General features: G+C 40.4%; 1 protein-coding gene across 9 annotated transcripts; it reads right to left on the bottom strand.

The window, feature by feature from the left end:
• Positions 1-4,177: 4,177 nt before the first annotated feature.
• Positions 4,178-27,914, bottom strand: LOC113119343 (nuclear transcription factor Y subunit gamma-like). Of its 9 annotated transcripts, none has more exons than XM_026288748.1 (11): positions 27,758-27,914; positions 16,525-16,634; positions 16,262-16,330; positions 13,694-13,807; positions 11,664-11,759; positions 10,110-10,286; positions 7,931-8,002; positions 6,549-6,710; positions 6,309-6,416; positions 6,085-6,144; positions 4,178-5,400 (listed from the first exon to the last, which is right to left on the bottom strand). In XM_026288748.1, the coding sequence occupies exons 2-11, from the start codon at positions 16,621-16,623 to the stop codon at positions 5,278-5,280; spliced, it is 1,080 nt and encodes a 359-aa protein (XP_026144533.1). In that variant the 5' UTR covers positions 16,624-16,634; positions 27,758-27,914; the 3' UTR covers positions 4,178-5,277. The 9 variants fall into 9 exon arrangements, with proteins under 9 accessions (XP_026144533.1, XP_026144529.1, XP_026144534.1 ...); XM_026288744.1 differs by having other exon boundaries at positions 16,262-16,333; XM_026288749.1 differs by having other exon boundaries at positions 16,525-16,631; positions 27,758-27,887.
• Positions 27,915-27,931: the final 17 nt, after the last annotated feature.

Genomic DNA, 27,931 nt, shown 5'->3' on the forward strand with positions numbered 1-27,931 from the left:
ATAATACGATTAAATGGCTTATCACTTTTGACCAACAGGTGGTGCTGTAATCAAACCATTTTGGTGTGTTCCATGAGAGATGACAATGGCACACACAAAGTTTGGTGTCAATATGCCAAAGCATAGCAGAGACACATGGTGAAGTGTCATATTGGCATGATGCCTCAAATTTGTTGCAGTGGTATGCGAAAGTGGCTTCGTGTATTGATACAAAATCCGTAACATTTTGTTACACATATTGTAATGTAGAGTCAGAGACGTTTGGATCCAACTGCGTATGTTTAATAAGTGAAAGTGCTGGGTGATATATCTAACGATATGATAATGCGCATCTAGTCAGTAAATCTGTTTCCGTGATTAGCCCTAAATCGCCTGCTTTCAAATGGAGTGGCACTTAATAGACAGAGCAGTAGATCTCTGACAAGCTACACAATATCGTGTTCATTATCGAAGGCAGTGGTCTACACCCCCCCCCCCCCCAAAGGAGTGGCTTCCAAACGCCCCTAACTAAGATTAAATCAAAGTTCAGGTGGGAGGAGGAGTGGAGGCGGAACATAGGGAGGGATGGAGGGAGGAGCCAGGGAGGATACAGGAGGGACCTGGAGCAAGAGGAGTCCAGCTGGACCCAGGCCACAGCCTTAATGGCCCAAGGTGGAGCTGACAGTGGGTGGAGCCATGGAGGAGGAATGGCCACCGACTCCAGGGGGCCGGGCAACATCGATGGAGCAGGTGGAGGAGGAGCCCGAGGCGGAGACGAGATCCACAGAGCCAGGGTGACGGGGAGGGTCCGGAGGTCCTAGGCGTAACTTATGGCTATGGCGACTAATGCAGAGATGTGGATCCGGAAGGCCGAGGTGGAGCCAGAGCGACAGAGGACTGAGGTGGAGCCGAGGGGATGAAGGAGCCTGACGGAGCCGGAGGGCCGGGGGGACGTGGTGAAGCCAGAGGAGTGAAGTCCTGAGTCATAGGATGGATGATCCCAGACCAAAGCGGAGCCGGAGGGATGAGGGAGCCAGGTGGAGCTTGTGGACTGCCGAGCCACAGCTGAGAGGAGGAAGCTAGGAGCCATGGTGGAGCTGACGGGTCAGCCTCGTCCAGGCCTCAGAGGCTGAAGGTGTAGGTGAGAGAGACTCCGGCCATGCTGGAGGATGGAAGTCCCGCGGAGTTCGCACCGCAATGATGGGCTGAGGGCGAGTAGAGGGACTGCCAGATGACAGCTGTGGAGGAGGCAGGAGCGTCTGGGAGGGTGGGCAATTTGGAGAAGCAGCCAAAGGAGAGCAAGTCTGGTCAGTTAGGACAGAAACAGAGAACATAAACAGGTTAATTACAGCCTTATTGGCCGTGACAGGACAGGCGGTGAGTTCATGGATGGCCTCTGTGGCCGTGACAGGACAGGCGGTGAGTTGGTGGACGGTCTCCATGGCCGTGACAGGACAGACCGTAAGTTCGTGGATGGATGCTACTGACACCTCCGAAGGTTCTGCAGCAGTAACAGTCTCCTTGACAGCAACGCAACAGGCTGAGAGAACATTGCTGGGTGCAACAGACAGGATGAGACAAGGCTCTGGCAGATCAGCGGCGACTTGACTTGTCTCTGCAGATCAGCGGCGACTTGATTCTGGAAGATCAACTGCGGCTGCCATTTCATGCTGGGGACATCTTGTGCAGAAGCGCTGGCCTGGCAGCTATCTTGTGCAGTGGCGCTGGACTGGCGGCCAACACAGGAAGAGGCTCAGGAGTGGTGGATACTGCAAACGTGCCGTGTTCTTCCTCCACAACACCCACAGTATATGCAGAGCTGCCCAGTTGGAGTGCCGGATCAATGTAAAACTGCAGAGTCCAGTGAGGATCATGCAAAGGCATGAGTGATAGGCCACCACGAAAAAATATCATCAGGCATACCTTGTTGATGTTAGACAAATGGGCCAACTCAACAAAGTCCATCACATAGTCCTCGATGGGCCGAACTCCTTGACGTAGACACATAAGTTGGGCTACTGGATTAATGACTGAACTGGATGTTCTCCTTAAGGCTGCTGGATCCTGGTTTGGCGAAGTGTTCTGTAATGTGGAGTCCGAGACGTTCGGATCCATTTGCAGTATGTTTAATAAGAGAATGGTCAAACAGGCAGGAATCAGATAGCAGTGTCAGGTATGTCAGGGATATCCAGAATCAGTAACAGAAGATCAAGATCAAAAAACGACAGGAAACAAACAAAAGAAAATGCTCAGAAATGCCAGACAGAACTAAACAGGACTTTGTAAAGACTGATAGTCAAAACACAGTTTATATAGGGGAGTGGTAATGGAGAACTCAAGCTTTACAATAAAATGCATAGACATAGATTTTCTTTCATTTGCTGCAGCAGAAGTGTTTATTCCTGCTTTGTAAATGCATTTAAATGTATTACATTTTTAATAACGACACAAAAATGAAATATTATTATTATTATTAAAAATGATCTTTGAATCTTTGATCTTTCGAGCTGTTTAATGGCACTCAGCGGGTGTTGCAGTGCATCAGTCCAAAAGAAGTTAAATAAAAAGCACCCATCCTTAATATAAAGTGTCTCACACGGCTCCGTGGGGTGAACAAAGTGCTCCTGTAGTGGATGGATGCATTTCTGTAAGAAAAATAACCATATTTAAAATCAAATAATCAGTTTAATCTTGTTTGCGCCAACAGTTGTACACGTGTTCAGGTGCACGCACTCCACAGTTAATCACAAACTTTGGTTCAAACTCTGAGTTGGGATAGAAGGTTTGTGAGCCCAGTCAACTTGATCTTAACAAGGTTGGCTTTATCGGGTTTTGTCAACTCCAAACTTCCAATTCAGTTTGTTCATCACAAACATCATTTCTCATGAAGAAACTCAGCAGCCAAGACAAACAGAGTTAATTAATCCAAATCATGCTAGGATTAGGTACAGATATTAACCAGGCCCCATATCTCAAATATTAAGATCCAATCCTTACTAATTAATCCAGTAATTGTTCACTGCATTAGACAAGGCATTTTTACAAAATGAAGTTAAGGCCTCACACAACTTACAGGAAGTGTAGTTTTATTTATACTCTATAAAGGCTTTCAGAAACATTTTAAAATAAAATAAATAGCAATAAAAGAAAACAAATGAAAGAATAACGCAACTAGCAGCTGTGTTAATAATAATAATAATAAAAATAAATCTAGTTCTTAGTAAACCACTTGTTATCTCAAAAACTGAACGTTAGGATGAGTTTCTAGCCATTGCTCTGACTGCACATCTGAGTCTTTCTACTGCTTTCTGTGTTCCCTTCTAATCAAGCCTTCCTTTTAAGCTGTAGGCCGGGTAAGGAATGCCGCCTGACCTCCCAAAGCTTAGCGCTCATTCTCATTCACAAACCCGTGACTCAACCGTTTCATTTTTTGGTATTAAAAGGATAAAAAAGCCGAGACGGAGTTTAATTTTTTTTGGGCGGTATGCTGTTACAAATGCAAGCACTCACGCCATTGACACATGTCGTAGCGAGCGATATCTGTCGCGTGACTAAGCCTCAGAAGGTAATTATGTTCCCCATAAATTATCTTTGGCTGCATTTGATGAATTCATAAGTTGGAATATGATGAAGATTGCGTGAACTTGTTCGGGGAGTTTGGCTGTAGTTGTGGTAGAAAGAGCAAAGATGTATCTGATGTAAATGCAAAGTGTAAATAAGTTCTAATTTTTTTTTTGAGTCACTTCAGCAATTCACGGAGTGGCAAATTACAATAAAACTTTTATTAATTACACGACGGCTTAATATGTATTTAGACGTGGTTCTTTGAAAACTAGATTTGATTCGCAGAAATTAGTCTGTGTTCTACTAATCACAAATGTGGCTACAGTGATTGAGCACTAGTCAGGTCGAAATGGCGCCACCGTGTGTTAAAAATAAACACTGCCACTCTCCATCAGAACAGGAACAGAACGTTCAACTGTGACGTCAACCCTAAAGGCAAATCTGATGTACTAAGTGTTAAAAATAAATGTACTCAAAGGTAATAACCTAATGAAAACATTTCTAAATAGCCTTCATTTGGTAGAATGAGACTAGGACATGACATAAGAGGAGTTAAAACCTTCATCTCAAACCACCATGATGTACATCAATTCAAGACTTTATTTACAATGACCTGTGATATAAAAAACACAACTTCCAACGTTTTTGGGGAATTTTTATTTTCTCACAAACCAGGGTCTGTTTACAAAATAATAATAATAATAATTTTAACTAGGTATTGCATATCATGCTGGAAGTCATAACTACATGCAAAGCAACATGACCCAACAATTATAATATGAGAGAGAGAAAAAAAGAGGCCAATAATAATAATAATAAAAAAATGTTACAACTGGTGTTAAAAATGTTTATATAAAAGGGTTTTTATTTAAGGTGTTGTTTTTACAAGTAGGTAATAGTGGAGTAGTTCACTTTCAGGGGTCAAAGGAAGTCTCTTTAAAACTGGTCCAGAAAGACAAGCAAGGAAAGCACGTCAATTACACATTCACACAAAGAGGACCATTCTGCATGTAGAAAACCCAACAATAAGAAGCCCTTTAACAAACACAACGTTATCAAATTTCAAAACTATACAAGATACCACAACTGAACGAATACAATTACTACAGAATTACAGAGTTATACTACAGAGATGCAGAATGTGTAGATTATGGCTTTTATCAAGTTTAGAACTCTACACTTCATGAGATGGCATAATCGGTCAAAATGGATGAGGGCTTAAACAACGAACAAAAAAGGTTTATTTATTTGTATTTTTTTCCCACAAAAGAAATGCCCTCCAGCTCAGGTTTCACAAGTCTCACCCTAATATCACTATCACTGAACAGATCTGAAAGCATAATCTCTACCCATATCCATATTAAACTATGAAACAAGGACATAATATACCTATACGGCAAGGAAGACAGTGGGTTCATAGCCATATTGCAGAAGACATACAGTTGAAATCAATATGGCAGAAATCAAAACTCTGCCACTACACATTGATCCTTCCAGCGCTGTAGAAAAGAGACCCGAACTCGGTTAACAAAACAGCAATACATGTATTTTGGACGGTAAATTATGAAGCTTAAATCTGAAGTTTTATTTTTTGATTGCTGAATTAAACCAGTCGGAGAACTTGATCAAAGTATGGCATGAGATGAAGGGAAGTGGAAGGATTGGTGTTGGTGTGTGGCGGCTCCTCTCCTTCATTGTGGATGGTGGTGTCGGGAGCTCCGTGGACGGACAGCCTCAGTCCGCACTGACCTGCGTGGTGACCTGCCCGTCAGCCGTCTGGTTGGTGGACTGGATGAACATAGGCTGGGTCAGTTCCTGTCCAGCCGGCATCGTCACCTGCTGGATCTGATACAACTGCTGTAGAGTCACAGGAAGAAAGGGAGAGACGTGTGTTCAGGAAGTGATAAATATCTGCATTGAAACTGTAGATGTGGTAGTAAGACTAACAGACAGTTTGGTGGGTTAAGACAGAAGAGCATGTCATTATAACATAGTTATATTTTAATATAACATGTATTGTAATATTTTGATGCTAAATGCAGAAATTTGGGGTCAGTAACTTTTGCTGAAATAAATTCATACTTATATTCAGCAATTATGCATTCAATCGATCAAAAGTGAGTGTAAATAATTTATATTTCAAATATATGCTTTTCTTTTTAACTTGCTATTCATCACAGAATCCTGAAAAAAAAAACTGTTTTTGCAAAAATATTAAGTACAACAACTGTTTTCAACATTGATGGTAATAATAAATGTTTTTTGAGAAGAAAATCAGCATATTAGAATTAAAGGATCATGTGCCACTGAAGACACAAAAACATCTTCACATCTTCACAAAAACATATATTCACATAGAAAACATTATTATTGGAGAAAATAGGTTAATATAATATTAACATTTAATTGTAATACAATTGTATTATTTTACTCTATATTTCATCAGATAAATGCTGCTGTGAACATTATACATTTTGTCTTAGTGACCCCAAACTTTTGAACAATAGTGTGTGTGTGTGTGTTTGTGTGTTGAGTAATTACCTGGCCATCAGTAAACTGGCTGAACTGCTGCTGGCCCTGTTGTACTTCTGTCTGTGAAATCTGTGAAAGGACAATTCAACACCCATCAATTTAATTAATTTCATCAAATGAAGGAAATGTATTTTATGTGAAATTTATGTGTAACATCTGCACCATTTAAAAAAAAAAAAAGTATCCCCTACTTGTGCCCATTAATCTGTTAACCATCTAAGATGATGATTTACCTGCTGAGTGTTTGTTGCAAGCGTCTGTATTTGTCCTTGAACAACCTGTGTTCCTGAGACGGGCTGAGCCAAGCGAATATACTGCAGCTGGCCAGTGTTGAGCTGCACCTGCAGGACACCACAAGAGGGCAATGAGGAGCACACATTATTACCTCCAACTAGCACAGGTGTGCTGCCTTCACTATTACAATTTCTAATCCGTTTGAAAGGTTCAAACGACCAAAAATCCTAAGTTCTTACTGGAATCTGCTGGATCTCTCCCGTGTTGGTGATGATCTGCTGCATAACCTGCATGGTCTGTCCAGCTGACTGTGCTGCCTGCGCCTGCGCCTGTCCCTGTGCAGCGGCCTGCACAATCTGCACCTGCTGGCCTTCGCCCACCTGCATGGTCACCGGAGCGCTCTGAAAGAGGAAGGAGAAAAATCATGAGGGTGGGACTGTGGATTCAAATTTACATACAAGCTGCGTGTAGATCTGTCGTGTGCCTTTCAGGTCTCTTTCAGCATGAGTGCTGGAGTCGCCCAAGTAGCATTAGCATTACAGCTCACTGGGAAGGCCTCCAAAAGAAAGTGAAACTGAAGAGGTTTTGAGGACCCTGGGCCTCTCGTGTTGAGCGGAGAAACCTGGGCGCTGACTGCAGATGGTGTGACAGATGATCTCTCCTCTTCAGGAACTGGCACCCGATAGGCAACAGTAATTTATTAAGCAGCACAACTTTATCCAGCCTGCAGTGACCTCATGTAGCATCAAGTAGAGAGCATATGAATTACAGATTTTGCCCTGTGTGAATAATATCTGCTTCTCTTTTTGTTTTTTTGGTAGGAGAAAATGGTGACTTCTGAATTCAGTTAACCACTTAGCTAATCTAACATATCAGACACAATACCATTCAACTGTTCAACTGTGATTTTTTATGTTTTTTAGATTTTCTTTCTCACTAAGACTGCATTTAGTCGGTCAAAATACAGTTTAAACATAACAAAATCATCTTCCAATTTAAAACAACATTTCTATTTAAATATATTTACAAACCTCACTTATTCTTATGATGTCAAAGCCGAATGGCTAAACCCTTAATGTCCATAATATTGATATAAACTTCAGCACAAATCTGTTTTCATATATAATAACAGTTTTCTAATTGCAAAATGTTATAAGGTTCCTTTTGAAGTCTCACTTTCAGTGACCACAAGATTGAAGCTCAAATCAATAAACTGTGGTCTGTGGTCACATCGCACAATAGAGAAAAAACATACTCCAAGATCTCATACGGACTAAACTATAAAACAACAGTACTTATTTCAATTTGAATAAATACACACACACACACACACACACACACACACACACACACACACACACACACACACACACACACACACACAACAATTCATACAGCCAATAACAGGACTGACCTTAACCTACTTACACATTTTTGCTGCACTGTTTAATGTATAGTAGGCCTATATGAAATGAGGCTATTTTTTCTGACGTATTGTGCTTTGAAATTCAGTCCTTATTCAACTGTCATGTACAAAAGCCATCAAAAAGCTCCTTTGTCCCCCAGAGAAGGACTTTTGGTGGAAAAATAGGGGCCATTTTGAGGGGTTGGAGGTGTTTACCGTGATAGGTGTTGCCTGTGATTGAGCAACCTGCACCTGCTGCAGCTGCTGCATGGTGGTTCCTTGCAATACCTGAGGAAGAGGAGGAAATAATGCCAGAAAGAGAGAGTGAACTTGACAACACAAGCAAGCACATGCAAAGCACATTCTTCAATGCCATATAAAAAGCAACAAAAAAGGCAATGCACTGGAAAGCCAGAAATAGTGTAAAAAAAAAAAAAAATGAAAGCATGATGTGTCACATGTAGTATGAACAGACACCATATCCACATTTTTGTAATGACATAAAACATGCATAAAGCTTTAAAAAAAATGAACAACTCTTGAGTTCACACCAAGCCTGAAATATCACACTGAAATAATATATTCACAATTTATAATTTAAAAATAACATATAATATTAACGAGGGAAGTTTCTGCATTTGATTGAGTGTGAATAATTGTGTGAATATACTTTGTGTCATACACTCTGTAATTTCAGGTTTGGTGTGAACAGGCATTAATCGAAGGAAGCAGAGTTTGAATCAGCAGTGGAGACGAAGCATCCGTTATAACAGAGAAGTAAAATAATGGCAGTTTATGGAAGATCTACATTTGGGCAAAAGACTGCATATAGTGACACAAACAGCAGTGAGCAGACAACGAGATGAAGCTAAACCACTCTCTGTCCTCAGGTATGAAGATTAAACCCCACTAACAACACATTTTTACTTCAAGAGTAAACAGAAGAGAGTTTGAGCAGAGCCCTCGAAGGAACAGGTCACAGTCTGAAAAATGTGTTGTTAGAACTGTTCAATAAACATGTGGTTACTTTTTCCTTTGCATACATTTTCTGTGCCACTATTTTTCTCTCACCTTATTTCTTTTCGTACATCACTACTGTTCAAATCTTTGAGGTTTGTATACATTTTTTAATGTTTCTGAAAGAGGTATCTTGTGCGCAGCAAGGATGCATTTTTTGATTTAAAAGAAATCTATTTGAATAAACTTTACAATATAATTTATTCCTGAGATGGAAAAACTGAATCTTTAATGTCATATGATTCTTCAGAATTATTCTGATAAAAAAAAATACTACATTAATAAAATATTTTTTCAGGATGGTTTGATGAGTAGAAACACAGCACTTCTTTTACGTTTTTCATAATTTTTTGTATCTCATTTCATTTTGGCCTGACATCTACCCCACTGTAGATATTTGTCCCGAGTGCTCTCAAAGGTGACTGCAGCACAGCTCTGCCCAAGTCTGACAGCTCAGCAAACTGCAGCTTGCTGAAGCAGCACTGATCTTTAGAGAGAGAACGAGGAAGAGTGAGAAAGTGAAAAAGATCCTCCCACTGGTGGAATTAAACCAGTATAACCTAACAAAGCCAAAAGTTAATTATACAAAAACAAAAAAGGAGAGGCGTGGAGAGGACTGCTGTGTTAATGCTAAGACGCTGGACAGCTATCACACCAGAGAGTGACTGGACTCTCTACTGATCACCTGATAGCAACGTGTGAATGACACCTCTGGGCTTTCAACCTTCACCAATCATGTTTCAAATGAATCAAAGTAGTCAGGGCTCAAGTGTTGTGTGAGAGAGTAGGTATGATAAAGTTTCAGCCTTTTATCCACCAGACCGTAGGATAATATACACCAGGGTAATTACAAGGGCAAACAGTACCCTCCAGATGCCAGGTTTCTTTCATGTATCCACATATTTCCTATTAAAACTTTGGGCAGGAAAATCAAAAAAGTAGCCAGTTTTATTTTAAAAAGTCACTTTAACTTTAGCTACATCATACCCATAATATCATGATTTACATGATATCATACATGTGCTAAATATAAATATAAACTACTAAATGTTAATGATAGCTGGGTCCAAAATCACATGCTCTCTGAATAGGCAGGTTCTTCGCGATGGTTACAAAATGTATAGTATGAATGCATGTTGTATGAATGCACTCAACATACTATATTTGGCATGATGTCATTGTCATGTGAGCATCCATTAGATGTGTACTTTGGTCAACATTTCACCTAATGTTTTATGAATACAGTGAAACCAGACACACTACTCCGTTCACATACTGTTTTCCACCTACTATATGAAAGGCGAATTATGCTTACGCACAATGTTGATAGTTAAAAAGCTAGACTCCATATATGTGTTCTTGGGTTTGTGATGATTACCTGGCCCTGCTGGGGCTGAGCGATGATAATCTGTCCGGGCTGTAGTGTGGTGGCGGTGGGAGCAGCCACCTGCTGGCCTTGCTGTTGACCTTGAACCTGCACCGCGCCGGGCTGCTGCGCCAGAGTGAAGTAATACTGGACCGGCTCAGTCGGGGCGACGGCCTGACGCACTTCCTCCTACACAGATTATAGAGAGAGGTATACCTTATAGTGTAGCACACTTCAACAGGATCTTCAGAAATGCAAAAGAGCATCCAACAACAAGAGTTCATAAGGCCTATCTGCTGGTTACATCTCCATAAATTATTTGAGCTCTGTAACACTAGATGCAGGATGAGGATAAATTACTTCTAGGCAAAACAAGAGCGAGTAATGCAATCTTTTAGCTGGACAGAAACGAGACCTTGAGCTGCAGTCTGGCCTGAACTCCTACACTCAACCGCAGTATAATGGCAGGCCATCGGCTGTGCTATTCTGACACACAAACAGCAGGAATACCCAAACGTTTGTACCCAGAAGTGCATCTGTAGATCTGTGCATCTGTAGACCTCCACCCATTCCTGAAGATTTATTTGTGACAAAGAGAGTAAACATCCCTCTCCCAGCTTGGTGATGTCACAGCTGAGAGTGTAGGATGTTTACACACCTGGTCACACACAAAAACAAATGCAGGACCATAAAGCCATCGGGTCAAACCTAGACGGTGGTTTAGCTGAGCTAGAAGGGCTCGGATCATTGGATACAATGGGTAAATTCCTTCTTTCTACATGTGCTGGGTATTCACACCGTGGCATTTCAATTTGCTTTGGTTTTTTAAGTCTCTGGCATTCCTGAAAGAATTCAAGTTTAGGTTAAGGAATGTTTGTTGTATTGATTTCCTTTTTGAAAAATACACCCACACCCACACACACACACACATATATATATGTATATACACTTTATCTAGCTAAAAACATTATATCCCATAAACTAGAAAAATTATCAAAATTATAAATACATTTATTTATATCTTAAAGAACAGTCTTGAGTCCGTCTTTATGTTGCTAATGTGCTCTACAGAAGCATCCGAGGCTGTGACATTTTATATATTTCTTTAAATTTCACAAAGTATGTCCCTTATTTCAACTAAAAGAATAAAAATGGCTGGTAAAGCATCCGAGCGGCTGTTAAAATCTGTGATTGACAGGGTTAAAAATTCTTCTTTTAGCCCGCCAATCGCTGTTCTGCTGCCATTGGTGTGGCACATAACCACACGTGGTTGTTTTTGGAGTCAGGCACATGGTGCTATGGCCGCGTTCGTAAAATACACACAGAAGAAATGATTAAATATGATGTCTGGTTGTACAGAGATAGGGGAAGCAGGGTGCTGCAAACATCCGACTGAAAGCCTTCACAAACCCTACACCCAGCTTCCAGTCAAGGATGTTTACAGCGCCCCCAGGCTGCCAAAAACAACACCGCACCATCTCCTCTTCACATATGCTGAAGAAAAAAACAAGCAACTGTATGACAATGATCGATTATGACAGCTTGAAGCTCCTCTCTTTCCCGCACCTGTCGTTTTGGAGGCTTGAGGTCATCGCGGGGGACGATGTCAATGAGGAAGTCAAACTGATCAAACTTAGTGATGGCCATGGCGATGTCATTCCTCTGGAAACAGAAAATAAGACCAGACAGTCAAAAACAAACCCCAAAAGACTAAAACATCACATCTAATATTTAGTCACAGGAATAGCAGTGACATACAAATCCCCAAAAAAGGATTATGCTCAAAATAAAACGGTGCAGCAATATTTCATAATATAATACGATAATGTATCCCACACACTACATCAGACAGGTACACGATCTCACCCCACAGACACTCTACTAGTGGTATTTTCCACAGGATATTGGCTGCAAAGACCACCCATTGTCACCCCCCAGATCAGCAGCTATTTTTAGCAGCATGATTAATATCTGGTGGTGAAGGGTCACATCCATGCAGTTGTTCCATTGACAACTGTTGTCGTGGCGACACCGATTGGCGTGATGCCTTCACAATGGAAATGTGTGCCAGCTGCAAGCGCTAATACAATCTACATATTAAAAAGGACAGTCTAACAGTCATTACAGCTTTGTTCAGTGACGAAACCTGTTGCTGAACACTACGTTGGAAAAAGGCTATCTATGCTGAAATGGGCTGCCACAATGACTACTAAAATATGTTTTTATGATATGATCATAAGCTATATATATTAAGCTATTCACATATTTTACATATTTATAGATTTCATTATTTTAAAAATATTTGAATTTAACATTCAGTTAAGTTAAGGAAATGTTATTACACGTCACATAATAATATACATATTTATTTTTCATTATTATTAATTTTCAATCCAAGCGTTAAGGGACCACTTTATGAGTATCATTCAGAGTTCAGAACAGTGTTTCACAGCCCAGGGAGGCAAAATCTGGGGAGGAAAAGTAAGTGGGTCATGGGAGATGTACTTTTAGACTCTACGCTACAGTGGAACAGAGATAAGCCCTGGGGGGCTCTTCCCATAAACAGACAAGCTGTGTCATGACTCCAGCACATGTAGTATTAGGAGAGACCATTTTTGTTTTATCATCTTTGGCATAATGATTTGGGGTTGGACCTATTCACGTGGAGAACTGGGCCACAAAGGTTTAGACTCGTCTAACAAGCTAGTCATCTAATTTTTTCTTTATGAATGGTCATCATTTTTCTTTTTTTTATTCAGTTACATAAAAGCATAGATTAGTCCAACTTAAATCCAAAAATGAGACTTTTTTTTATTGGTTATTTGCTAGTTCACTGTCTTAACACGGAGGTTTAATTTACACAACTGGTCCCTGAAGGTAATAGAACAGTGGCTAAAGGTGCAGTTAACTAAATTTTGGCAAACTTTCACAGACAAAAAAAAAAGTATTTTGTCAATAGTGTAGCGATGTATGAAACACGGTTCACACAGAAGTGATTTTCAAACCGAGCAGATTTCTGTTGGTAAACGCAGTTTGCATGACCGACTTGAACATGAGTGAACTCTGCATGGGAATATTGTTGATGAAATAAAAATCCAGTTTGTAGTTATTCCTATTGAAGGGATTTAGCATATTTCGCTTGTTTGTGTTTAATGCCATGCTATCTTCTGTGGCTATTCTCATGGTGAGAAAAATGTATAGCAAAATATCACGTTTTTACAATTTACTTTCACGAAAAACTCTAAAACCATATTTGGCTTAACTGAATGATAAAGTTTTCTGACAGGGTTGATTTCGCCGATGAAATTTCGCCAAACAATAATAAGTGTGACTGCACCTTAACATTATACTCTTAATATGTTTGAAACTATTTAAAAATTACTAAACATTGACAAGTGATCTACAAATGTAACTCTTTACCATCAAATTCACTGAAAATAAGGCAAAGTCATAATTTTTTGGACAGAAAGGGTGCAACCAAGAAACATATGGTGGGTGGAATAAGGAAATAACCCAAAGCTCATATTAAATTGAGACTGAAGTACTATACGAAGATCACTGGGACACATGATTTAGCGGGGATGAACACGACTGACCTGTAGTGTGCGCCGCTTGTTGTCCTCGGTGTGAATCCAAGCTCTGAGAGTGAGCTCCGTGATGAAGATCTGTGCCGCTTTGGCAAACAGCACCGGTGCCTCGGCACTGATCATCTACAGAGGATTACCAAAGCAAATGAATACAGGGGAAATAAAAGGACAACATACAATCATATCCGGACACTCACTACACCCACATGCCCATCATGTTCTGGCCTGCCGTCAGATGGACATAATACGTAGTGGCCTAAGAGGCTACGTCAAGACCTGACCCAGGGTCTTGCCCATGCTGCTGCTCCTGAGCTCTTAATTGCCTTGGCTTTTTCTCTTCCCACTCTAAGCTGTAGGTTATTTTAAGCGTCTGGACAACACCCTGACCTGACGCCTGCTTCCCACGCGGCTAAGGGCTGTGTGGGAAGATCATGCCCTGTGGCATCTACAACTTCTCAAATTCTTAGTAGCACAAAAGAAAGGAGGAGAGATCTGTCTGCTTTAGGATTAATTCAGCTCATTTTTAAGGGTTAAACCATCAAGCAAATGCATCAAACATTATGACTAGTCGTTTGATTTCTCTCACTCTATGAAACTGCACTACAAGGGCATTCGTGTGTGTTACCGCCACTTAATACTTGGCTCACAGCACTCTTGAAATGACCTCTAGCTCTTTCGGCGGTGCTGATGCCATGTTCTTATTTATACTTGAAAGTTTGTTTATATGCATGTTGCTTTGCTAAAGGATCTATCAAATAGAGTAAATATTGGTGATACATTGAACTGAGGTTGTTATGAGAGAAGTTCTTTTTAGTTCTCGGAAAATGTCTATTCAATGTTTACACACTACCCAATATCAGGCCGTTTCACAGAAAATGGGCCGATGACTCAGTTTGATCTAATAGTTTCTCTATTCACAACGCTCAGAAAATAACAGATTACTGTTTTTGTAGTGGTACAAATCAAACCACACTGCAGCTGAAGCCACTGAAAATATTAGCTTTTCATTTGGAGAGGACCACAGAACATTCAAGTTTGATTTGAAGCCTTAAAAATCAACTAGAAAACCCAAACTTTATAATCATGCGGGCTTTAATGGCAGCTTTTGAATCATATTTGGATTATTTAATTTGTACGTTTTGAAGAAAATATCTTTGCTAGGGTGAAGTGGAAGGATGCTAGCATGTCAATATATGGTTGCTAGCATGCTCTGATGGTTTCTAGGAGACTTCTGGGTCATTCTAGGACTAACCAAAAGGATCCCAAAGTGGTGAGGCAAAAAAAAAAAATCGCTTTTTTTTCCCACTGAAGCCAAAATGATAGATTTTATTTAGCCAAAAACGAAAACCAAAAATAAAGTTTTGGTAATTAAATTCTGGTAAAAAAAAAAAAAAAAGCAACTGATGCTGTTAAGAGTGTTATGTCCTAACATTAGTCATGGTGTTCTTTGGTTGCCCATAAATATTTCCTATTTTTCATATCGCTACTCTAGTATAATTTTTGGTCATGGTGATGTATGTTTAGACTGCTGACATGTTTACCTGATCTAGCTTACCAACTTTGTGTGCGCAAGATCGTTGTTGAAACAAACTGAATTTCCTTTACAGATTAGAGCAAAACTTTTGCACTATGTTTTAAATGTCACAAAAAAAAAGTGTGAAATGACAGCGTTTCTATTTACCGATGCTATGCAACTAAAACTAAATTTTTCCTTTTGTGATTAGTCACGGCAACGTATGTTGGTAGGTTTATGTATAATGGCAGCAACAATGGTTAGAGAGTTTGACTCCTAACCCTAAGGTTGTGGGTTTGCATCTCAGGATAGCAATACCACGACTGAGGTGCCCTTGAGCAAGGCACTGAACCCCCAACTGCTCCCCGGGCGCCGCAGCATCAATGGCTTCTCACTGCTCCTGGTGTGTGTTCACGGTGTGAGTGTGTGTGTGTTTGGTGTTCACTGCTGTGTGTGTGCACTTTAGATGGGTTAAATGCAGAGCACGAATTCTGAGTATGGGTCACCATACTTGGCTGTATGTCACTTCACTGGATGAAATCATCAACATTATTTTTGTTACTTTTTGTTGTAGAAATTCTGGTATATCACCATCCCATACGGTCCCTAGAAATGGCTCTGCACCCCACATCAAAATCTATGGGATTTTTTGGTTGTCTTAATTTGGCAGGATTTGTAAGATCATTAAGATGCATGATACTTATCCTCAAGCCATGATTTGAATGATTTCTATAGAAGAAATGGTGTAGAACATAAATTACTTAAACACTTATGGGTAAGGATTATATATATATATATATATGTATTGCTGGCCCGAGACTCAAACCCACAACCTTAGGGTTAGGAGTCAAACTCTCTAACCATTGTTGCAGTTTCATATACCTAACTCTACGTAAGAGTTATAGTCATAACTGCCAGAGCAAACTTCACTAATTATTGACGCAACTGGCCACTTGTTGTATAGTCGTCAATGGCTTAGTTGCTCCTTTCTCAAGAATCAAAGAGAGGAAGTGCACTGCCATCAGCTTAGAGTGATTGTGTTGATTCAGCACAGCTGCTCTTACCTTCACATCCTCATCCAGTTTCATAATTTTCTTGATGCGAGCAAGAGGAAGCTCTTGCACACGGAAATCCTTCTGAAACAGTGCGATAGTGCATTAGAGGAGAACTCATAATAACATTAAGAATTCCCATTAATGTACAGTGGTAGACTCTTGTTGAAATACTACGTTGTTGACTACAATTTTCTATTAAAGACTTTTTGGGGTTTGTTTTAAAGGCAGTGTTTATACTGTATCCAAGTGAGAAAGCAGATAAAAACCCGTACCACGGTAAGATTCCTGATTTCTTCCATCACTCTGGGCCAAAAGGACTGTAAGCTCTGCTGGGCATCGCTGCCGCCTGCTCCAAATGAGTCTGCCGACATCTCCAGATCTGCTAGGAGATAAAGAGGGGGAGAAAACAAGACAAGTGTTCACATACAAGCCTCATGACTGACAAACTTCTTGAGCTTTGAGATAATAAACTAAAATAAACCATATTGTACACTGTTTAGTTTGGGTTTAAGTAGTGTGAATAATTGTGTGTGATAGCCGTGCGTTACTACAGTAAAATGCCTGGCACAATTGTCAATGGTGCGATTGGTCAACTCAGCCATGTGTAAACTAAGCCAGGAATCCATATGTGAAAAACCTGGAGATCAAAGTCCTCCTTCGTGCCAGTGACCTGAAGCCTGAAGTGCACATCTGGATACCCAAATAGATTTGGAAGAGGACCAAATGTGCTGTTCTGACAGTACGGCTCGGCACTGATGCAATGGAAGCAAACCAAACACAAACTAACGCAAACCGAATATGCAAGAAGAGCAAAGCTGGCAGGTTACTATGGCATGTGAGGAATTCTGCAGGCAGCCTGCCTGAGCTTGCGCCGCCACGGACGCTACAAAGCACCTTTCTCTGGAAAAAAACACAGGACCAGAAATAACAGGGTGGGGTGCCACCGGAGCAAGAGGAAGGCAGTAGAAAAGTACTCGGACTCATGCAGTTCAGCCATAATCCAATAACAAGACAAAGTGCCAAGGGCTTAATGGAGGGGGAGCAGTCAGACTGCAGAGCAGCCTCACTATGTGGGTCAAATGGAGGAGCAACACAGTGAAACATGCGTGATTACTGGCAAAAAGCGCTGACCTGCTTTCATCTCTGTCTCCTCTTATGTATATCAAAGGATTAGGATGGTTACAATCACCCTGATGGTAAAAATCATGTTTAGTGTCACAGTCTTTATATGCCTCCAAAATAATCACGATCTAGCATTAGACAAGCAATACGAATCAATGGGTCATGTGACTCTGCTGTCGATAAGCCCTAGATCATTTCTGGCTGAATTGAAGCAGTCAACTGTCAGTCAAATTCATAATGTGCATGCGTATAAAAAAAAAAACTCTGGAGGTCACAGGCGGCCGCTGGGAAGCAACAGCATCAGGTGTCGATCTTATGACGGTCTTCTGTCGTACATCTGTGAGTGTGGACGTGCCAGCTCCGGCCTGATAAGAGATGATCATTAAACGTCTCAAGTAAGACCATTAAGAAAACCAGCTGGATAATTAGCAGGCGATAACAGCGGCAATTACTGTCATGGACCTGGGAAATTGTGAGGCAAATTAAATGAGATAACACGCCATTAAAGGAGACATAAATAGGTTAAATCAAAGCTCACTTAGACCAGCTGCTTGAGTGGGAGCTATTTTGGATTGCTTTTACCAGATCGAGACCCACAACCTGAGCTGGGAGGAGCGAGACCATTGGTTTAGCATTGTGGGTATGTTTTGTGTTGTGTTAAGCAAAATAATAAATCAACAGGGGAAACGTACAAATATTAACCAGCTAGATACAGCATTAAATCACAGAATTTAGCCTCATTGCGTTTTTTTTTACTTTTATGCCTTCAGAAATATTAACATTTTCATTCAGAAGTTAAAACCATGTTCATCATAGAAGATGTGTATTCAAATTAATTCCATTTTATGCATTTTTTAATTATATTAAGATACAGTAAATAAGTAGAAATGAATAAATAAAGTGTCATGTCATTGACCAAATGCAACCATAATGGAACTACATCACAATAGAATTCACACTAAGACTTGTAGGCAGACACAAAAGGGTGAGTGAGGCTCGTGCACGTGCTTCAACTCTCGGTTCCAATTGTCCTTCAGCAAGTCAGAACGCAACGGTGGTGTAGGATTTCTCCTGACCTGTTCAGTTGTCTTGACGGCAATGACCGCTGGTGCTCTGTGTCTCAGAAAGTCAATGCCGCTAGCAGAGGCTGAATCAGCAAGAACATCACTGCAAGCCTGGCTTTCCCCGTGCAGGAGGACTGCAGCAAAGGAATGCTCAAATGTTTCAATGTGATTGGGGATGAGCAGTACTCAAACACTTGAGATATCGCAAATTACCCCCCTGACAAGAGATGAGTTAAGATGGTTGTACAGCAGATATTTAAGGGTTAGAGAAAGAGTGGCCTGAGGCCTCCAAGGAAGAGTCATCATAAGTGGAGGAAGTGCTGTGACAATAACACAACAGCAGAACTGCACATACAGTTACTACTGGCAAAACAATTGCCTTTTATATTACAGTTTGGGCTGTTTACTAAACTGCAGATAAATTTAGGACAATCTCTTCCTTGTGCTGGAGAGATTCAAATCAGCTGTGCTGATAAGACAATACAAGGGTTGTGGATGCCAGACGTTGTGTCGACTTGAGATCCAAGATACTTCACAAACATGAAGCCCACCTCTAGAATGAGCCTAGTTTGAACAGCAGGACTTAAAAAGCTACAAAACAATCAACTTTATTTCAAAGTCTGCTTTTTTGTTTGACAGGCCTTTATGAACTAAAACCCTTAACTGCCTTCCATTTGAGAAGAAACAGCTTTCCACTGTAGACGCTGTTAAACTTTAATACTTATCTCTACATGCTGTCATACATCTCCATTTTGCTCAGACCCCTCATTTCCAGCATGTCTCTCTAAATAGTTTAGGAATACCAAATCTCAGTGCATACCAAACAATGAATGCACATAGAGGTAATCCAATCTTATCTAACATCGGAGCTAGGGATGTCAAATTTCGATTATTTCCATGATCGATCGTCGTTTAAATTAACGATCAATTAATCGATTAATCGTTAACCATAATACTGCAAAATGCGTCTATTGCAGGCACGCAGTCAGCGGTATGACAGGATGTGCAAAAGCCACACACACACACAAAACGCTTTCTCACTTGAATTAAAGAGGTTTTAGTCTGAATAAAATGCTAGTAGCAGGATTATAAAATGAATAGATGCGATTATGATCATTTGATAAAATGAAGAGAGCGCGCCATACTTTTGAGGTCATTTTACTTTGTTGACAGTTTCCAATCCCGCACGGAGAACGCTGAATGCGCCTCTTTAAATGGTTTTGTGGTGCTCGTTGTTGTATTTTAAAGCACAATTGCAATGTTTTCAACTGACATTATTGTATAAAATTATCCGAAATGTGGAGCGCGTGTGACTGCGCTGCACATTAAGTGAACTACATCGGCGCTGCTGCACCAAAACACAGTTGCTCACATTAATTTGATCCTGCTGGATTCTGTCCTAGAAAATGTCCGATTTTTAAAAATCCGGCATACAGCGCATTAGATCGTGACAGTGCAAGCGTGCAGACGAGGATGAGCGAGCGCGGCTTTGGCTATTTGGAGGTTATTGCTCATGTCTCATTCGGCACAAATCGAAATGTTTCCATATTCGCAATGTATTTGAATGTTAAACTATTATTTATAATGTAAACTAGGCTTGTACTTAACACGCATTCGCATATAGACGGAAAAGATGATCCTCTTCATATGAGCAAAAACGTCCTTGGAACAGCAGAGTGGACCGGTATACTACGGTCTATTTAAACTGACCAGTGTAACCTTTTAATGTTTAGTTGACATTTTATTTTGATAATGAACAGACTGCGATGTAAGTTTGAATCGCTAGAATACGTGTGCAGCAGGCTCCGGGGCGATCGAAACAGCTGAGACATTAAAAATATATATATATTTTCCGCAGAAGTGTTTACTTTCATTTGTGCACACTCACAATAAAAACAGAAGATTTGTGCTCTTGTAAAATAAAGCAAACAAACAGAATGCGTTGTCATCCTTTTTTTTTTTTTTTTTTTTGTGAACTTATGGAGCGCCCACACTTCTGTTTTAAATCCGTTAATCTTAATTAGCCTATTTAAGTCGGATATATTTCGCATTGCCTATTTAAAAAAAAAAAAAAAAAACATGAAAACAAATTGTTATTTTTATGTTGGGCCTATTACTTAGTAGGCTATACATTTTCCTTAAAGCATCCCATTTTGTCCCAGGGCTTAGAACCTGTGCCCTAGTCAGGTCCATGCAGAAACTTGTGAACGATGCTCGGCGTCACCGTTTAGTGACAGCAGTGAATGCTCCAGGAATGTGTCGGTCACAGCGCCTATTAATCGCTGTTTTGAATCCAGCAATTATTTATTTAGAAATGATAAGATCTGATTATGACAAGTGTGGTATAAAAGCTTTGTTTATTAGAGGAATAATAGGTTAACTGGAAAATGTTAGCTCGCGACCATGCTTTTGGACCCCATAGTCTTCATTTACGCGGCTTTGTTCTGGTTTGCCGGTTGGTCACGAATTTCCACAAATTCAGTATATTTAGGCATCGTTTCTTTTCCTAAATCTTCATAGTCTAACCCTCTAATTTCCCATGTTTATTTTATTATCTTTCGCTTTTAATAACTGTTTACGCATCTCTTACTGTGGTAAACATGGGAAGGGAAATTAAAGATTTCATGAATTAAGAATTCGTTCGATTTATTAATTTGTTCCCTTATTTCACTTAAATCATGGGTTATTTAGGGAACAAAATTAATGAAACATGGACAATTGCCACATTAATAATTCGTAGGAATGAATTAACAAGTTGTAGGAATGAATAGACTACCTGTCCTGTCACTGTGTCCCGCAGCCCTGCAAAGCGCACGATATAAAACAGTTATCTGATGAAATGATTAGTAACTACATTTCTATTGCATTTAATGTTGAAGAACTTTTATGTTGTTTCTATTTTAATGTACTTTAAAGTTTAAATCACATTAAAAGCTTAATTTGTACATTGTGAATGAATGATGATGCTTTTATATATCGTCACCGTCACTCACAGCCGCTCGCACGTGTTGAGTGCGCATGAGCCGCACGCAGCCCAACATTGAATCGGTTAACCGACCATCGATAGCCTTAATCGATTGCATCTCTTATCGACAATTAATCGATCATCGATTAATCGTTGACATCCCTAATCGGAGCATTCAGAGAGGAAAAAAAAAATTCAAGAACACGTGAAGAAAATAATGGAAATATAATTGCAGAACTTTTAAATATATTTAGTTAAACTTTATAGTTCAATAGACATGTATTTTTACAAAGTATTTAAATATTAAAATAATCTATCACACATTGTGTCATGTACAACCTGCTTATAACTGCACATGCAAATGCACTTATTCAGTCACTTACTAATACGCAACTCTTTCTAACATATAAAACTCTTTATAACATAATACTTAAGACTAGGGATGCTCCGATCCACCTTTTTCACCTCAGATACTGATTCCATTACATAGGGTTCAGTATTGGCCGATACCGATACTGATTCCGATACTGATCCGATACCAGTCAAGTTTTATTTTTTATTTATATTTTTTTTTATAAATGTAGAATTTATATATATCTGTGTGTGGAACTTATAATCATTATTTCACAATCTACTAAATATATACATTCATGAACATATTTATGAGTATATACTATAAGGTTAAAATACATTTTTTTTAAACGTATAGCATATTTTTGAATAAGGCAACAACACATGATAGATTCGATAGGACAAAACAAATATATATGTGCATCCAGTGTGCAGAATAATGTGCTCAAAACAACAGGGAGTCAGAGTGCGCAGCGCTTTGCATTAAAAAGTGCAAAGCACAAAGGGAAGTGAAGTTGATCAATGCGTAGTGTATTACATCTGTGCAACCGTTATTGAGCCTTTCTTTTAACAGTTTTAAATTTCAGTTACTGTAAGCGTAAAAAATTATTTATAGTCTTTTCTATAGCCGTGTTTTGTTCTCACAGATACCAATGGCAATCAATTAACAAAACAACATTAAACACAGGCAAGAAGATAAAGTCATTTTTGCAAATCATATACATTTATTTACAAATCAAGTATGATAAAGGGAATACAGAAAGATCTTGGAGAGGGCTTTGCCAAGCTCTCCCGAATGCGATCAGGGTTTAAAAACTGAATTAGTTGAACGAATGACTGACAGCCACATTGGAGAAAGTTGAACCACTTATGGCAGATGGACTATTTTGACGATGTCTTTCATACTTTTCTGGGCATTGACAGTGTAATTTACTTGGCAGTCAATGGGACAGTCACAATCCTCCTGGTTGTCTTCCAAAATATCTTAAATTGTGTTCCGAAGATGAACACAGCTTTTACGGGTTTGGAACAACAGGGGGGTGATTGATTAATGACCAAATTTAACTCTTTAAGCTATCGTATGGCTTCAGAATTAACACAGAATAATAAACACACTCTCGGATATGGATCAGCCCAAATCCAAAAAAAAAAAAAAAAAATTGGCAGTATCTGAGCCAATACCCGATATAAATATCGTATAGGCGCATCCCTACTTAAGACCCTGAACCAAAACCAACCTAAATAATTAAAAGTACAGAACACAGACAAAGCAAGATGTTTTTCTGTGATCATTCTGGAATACAGAAATGCCACATTTCTATAGCTACATTCAGGATTTATTAACTACCCAAACATTCACACAGAAAGGCCAGCTGGTACAAAAAAAAAGAAAGAAAAAATTGACAATCCTGCTGCGGTTGCTGGTTAACCATTGACTCGGGCACAACAAAATGCACCCAGGCACCTGGCAATGCATTACAAATTAACCAACAAACAGCCGTTCCTGTTTTGCTCTTATGTTCAGAGCAAAAAAAAAAAGGGGCTGGACAGTAACGCCACTCTGATCCATGTCTAATCTCATGGATCAATCACTCCAAAGTTGCCCTTGGTTCGGCCTCTTGTCAACTCCAGGAAGCCGTCCCTGAACTCTCAAGGTCATTCGGTCGGTACTAAGCTGAAAAGGAAAAAACTGTTTAGGGGGAGGGAGAGAGTGAGAGTGCACGATATACTATAGTACAAAAAGAAAGAAAATGGAGACAGGTTTTTCAACTTTGACTGCAGCAACTTGGTGACCCTACTGTGTGAAATGATGCCGTCCCTAGAGAAGCATGATGGTGAATGCCCCCCTCTTGTCTGTGCGCCCCTGAGGGATGCGCTGTCCTCTTGGTCTCACACTCTCCCTACTGACGGATCGAATGTGGGAGCCGCTCTCACATTCCTGTGACCTTCATCCACTGATGGGCCCGTTAGCAACAGCAAGGTGCGACGCCGTGTCGACGCCAGCACCAGAAAGCCAGCTGCAAACTTTAAAGGTTCTGCGCTGACATTTCAAAAGAACCTTAAGGCAAAACACCGGGTACAAGAGGGAATGTGCAAAAACCTTAGTCAGGTGTGACATTTTACCCTTGAACAACTGGTGCAGTAAGGAGCTCAAATGATATTAAAACCTTAACTGAACACATCATGCTGAGACGCAGCAGTCAAGGCTCTACCTAGAGTTATTTTTAGTAACTCCTTTCCCCAAAAAGGACCTTAATACCATCACTAATGGAAACTTTCTAGTACATGAGAGAAAAAGAGACTTTAATCCGACCGGATTCTGTGACGAAGCATCGTGTGAGGACAGCCGTCTTTACATTATGAACTGAGGGGGGGGCTAAGAGTCCCCATATAAACCCCTAACAACGATGGTCACGTAGAGCCCACATTCATGCTGTCCCCTGCTCTGCTTCACTGTCATGAGAGTGTAAACAAGCCACGAAACTGGGCCCTGAAAGGTGAACCGAGACTAGCGGTCCTATGCAGCCAGGGCCATCATCTCTATCGGTCGCTGTTAAGCATCACAGATGTACCAGAGATACACAACAGCACGGGACCATCAAGAGGTCCAAAGTCAAACTGAATGAACTGAACTTAGAGGTCAACTGCGATCAAAGAGTACGCCATGCAGATCAACGATGGAAAGTTAAAATTCTGTGTGCAAAACCAGAGAAATTTGCAGCTGGTTAATGTTTACATCATGTCAAACATTGGAAGTCAGGTTAAGGACTTCAAAATGAACAGGACAGGAAACACAAAGAAGTACACTCAGATTTCAAGCAAGGGGAAAAGTAGAGGACGAAAGGAGGAGGAGAAAGGCACAGCGGAGGACAGAGGAAGCATCCCATTACTGCAGTGTGTGAGAGAGAGAGCCTTTCCATCTGATTGCAGTCATAAGTCACACTTACCCCGTGCCCTTCATATGCCGCGCTGTAGATGATGGAGAACAGGAGGACATCTCGAAAGTCTCCTTAACTGTCTTTAGTCCACAGGCTCTGTCCCATGAGGAGACAAAAGGCTATGTGGGACAGGCGATCTGCTGCTGCGTTCAAAGCCTCGAGCCGAGGGGAGCGCGATCACCTACCGCCCCCCGATCCGACCCCTCCCCCTTCCACTAGCCCATCTTCTTGAGCCACCTCCCTCCCCCCTTTCCTAAAAACACAACCCCCTCCCATTCCTCCCCTTTCCGAGTCCCCTGAAGCCGCCTGGAGCCTGGAGTTGGCCTCTGCCTGTTTGTCTTTCAGCTGACCCCTGCCTCGGCACGAGTGACTGGAAAAACAGGCGAAAAAGTGAGGGAGAGGTGGAGAAAAGAGATGATTGAAAAGAAATAAAAGTGTGAGAGCAATGCAGAGCAGTAGAACAAGTCGGGACAAAAATCTCCTGACTGCTCTCCCTTTAAAACTCGACTGTAATCAATCTAGCTTGCTAAACGAAACCCTTGGCCCGCCTATCTCCGAGATCCCACCCCGTCGCTGGATTCTTCAAATGAGCCCGAGTCTGTCTCTGCTGCTATTGGCCTAGCCAGCCGTCTCTAGGACGTGTCATCCCCCTCCTCCCTGCTCACCCTCTCTACTCCGCCCCTTTCACAGACACTCAACTTCCTGTTTTAAGTTACCTTGAGGAGCAGGATAGGGGTCAGGGAATGAAAAGAATGAGAGAGAAAAAAACAACCAGACAAAAGCAGCAGAAAGTTGCACATAGGACGCAGGGAGGGCAGAGGGCAGAGGATCGTCTCGGTTTGTGAGCCTCTGAAAATCTGTCCCATGCAGACTGTCTTCTCTACTGTGGCTGGACGGAACTGGACTGAACAACTGACTTCTCAAACAACTGTCCCTTGCTTATTTACAATGTCAAACTAAATGTCTCTTAAGCCCGCCCCTAAGAGAAGCGGATTGGCCGGCCATGCAGTGATGCAAATGAGCCCATGAAAAGTGATTGGCTTAGGGTGGTTTCAAAGAGGGTGCCGCATGCTGTAGCCGCATGATTTAAAGTGGAAAGTCACTCAGGTCAGACTTGCAGTCTCATTTGAGTGCAAGAACATGCATGCAGTGCAGCACATGAAACTTGTGTCCTAAATGAATATAACGTTGACCTGAAGGATCATGTCAAATAAGTGTAACCATACAGCACAATGTCATGTGACTGAAAATTATGCTTTTAACTTTTAATTCATTTATGATTATTCGTGCAACAATCATACAAATGGTGCAGTCGTATTTAACACTGTTAAGCTAATTCACATTTCAAAAATCCAGTCATATCAAATAGGAATCGATGCAATCTGGAATTTTGAATGAAGTCACTTCTGCTTAAGTTTAATCTACCTACATACTATCATCAGTAGACTTTTTCTGCCCACAAAATTCTGCTAATGCAATCACGCCTTTACATGCGGATCTGTTGAATCATACATCATCACTTGATTCTTTTAGTCTCTTTATTTCCAGAAACATCATGTCACTACATGCAAAACAGCCTACGCACCTTCTGCCCAAAACTAGTCAATGCACAGCAGATTTAAGATTTCCGTTTTTTTTTTTTATAAAAGCCAACTCTTTGCTGAGAGATCCAATGAGGTCAGACACTTGACTATTTTGCTTCTGTGAGACATGAGCATCAAAATAAAGTCTAAGCTGCTTCACACATGAAAAACAAAGCAACAACTGCAGCACAATGCTTCCTGTACTTTGTTGTTGATAAAATACGCCTGGAAAGCAGGTAAATTATTTACAGGATTATGGCAACAGCTGCTATGAATGCCATTATATATATATATATATATATATATATATATATATATATATATTATATATATATATATATATATAAATCAAGGTCAATAACCAATGATTCTGCTTTAAAACGATCACTGTGATGTATCGTAGGTAAATACAATAGTGAGTCCGTGTGTTACGAACCGACCTCCATTAAACCGGTTACATTAAAACCATACTAATTACGTCTTTGATAACAGATTTTACTAAATTTAGTAATTATGACGTTAGTATTTTGTTTTCTAGTTTCATTCATAGGTGATACATTTTAAGCGTATTTGTTTATGCAAATAAATACGGCGACACCATCGGCACATTTTGCTAAATGAAAATACGCGGAATAAATTCCATTGTGAATAAATTATACACATGGAGAGTTGTTTCTTAAACCTTTGATAAATCGTAATAAACATATATTGATACAATTAGAGATGTTTTGACCACTAACGAAGTAACGTTAGACAACGCATTTGCAGGCTACTGGAAGACATGCTAACCGAAACCATGCAAACACTCGGTGTGTATGTAACACTGGTATAGATAGAACCCAGTGTCCGATTGATTTTTTTATTGGGATTATGATTTACATCCCAAAACATCAGTCAGATAGATTGTATGGATATATAGTACTATAAAAAGAGCGACAAAAAGGTAGAGACAGTGCTCGCTATGTTAGCAGGCCGCTTTGTCTGTGAATCCCGTCAAATTAGAAGAGGTGAAATTATGGTTTTGGAAGGCTTTGATCAAGTTTTCCTAAAATATTTGTAAAGCGGTGTAAAGACAGTCTAACCAATAAAGACTACGTTTGGATCTGTCCTTCAGACCAATCAAACCTCGGACTAGATTCCACCAATCAAGGTTTCTAAGGGTTCTGGTAGTTAAGAAACTGCCACCATTTAGGCTCAAAATGAACCAATGAGCCAATAGGAAACCTTTACACAAGAGAGCCAAAATGGCGAATTATGTCCAATAGTTTCCTGACCGCCTCCATTCCCTTCCACTAGCCACCAATAAGCGCTTCAGAGAGCGAGGAGGGAAATGGCGCCTATGTTCATCCTCCAAAACAATCGTCCATTGGATGAAAACTTTTATTGGACCACAAGCCCAAAACGACACCCGCTTCATCCAAGCCAAGCTGTAGATAGCAACCGAACAGTAACGCAGCAAAGTATATAATATTTATACTTACTTTGCGTGATGAAATAGTAGTGTAGTCCGGCTCGTCGTAATATTTAATTTATTTCAGGCTGTTACAGGAACCAAGATGGCCGACGATTTGACAACTTTTTTTTTTTAAACCGGAAGAAGCGTTACGTTGTGACGTATTCGCCATTTGCGCCATTGAATGTGACCGTTCTTACGT

The sequence above is a fragment of the Carassius auratus genome, chromosome 19, assembly GCF_003368295.1.
Source record: "Carassius auratus strain Wakin chromosome 19, ASM336829v1, whole genome shotgun sequence".
NCBI lineage: Eukaryota > Metazoa > Chordata > Actinopteri > Cypriniformes > Cyprinidae > Carassius > Carassius auratus.

Coding starts and splice junctions, on each gene's coding strand:
- LOC113119343 (XM_026288744.1), bottom strand. CDS start 16,623: ATGTCGGCAGACTCATTTGGAGCAGGCGGCAGCGATGCCCAGCAGAGC. Junction 13,808..16,261: donor AACTGGATGAGGATGTGAAG/GTAAGAGCAGCT, acceptor AATCCTCTGTAG/ATGATCAGTGCCGAGGCACC. Junction 5,401..6,084: donor GCCAGTTTACTGATGGCCAG/GTAATTACTCAA, acceptor GTGACTCTACAG/CAGTTGTATCAGATCCAGCA.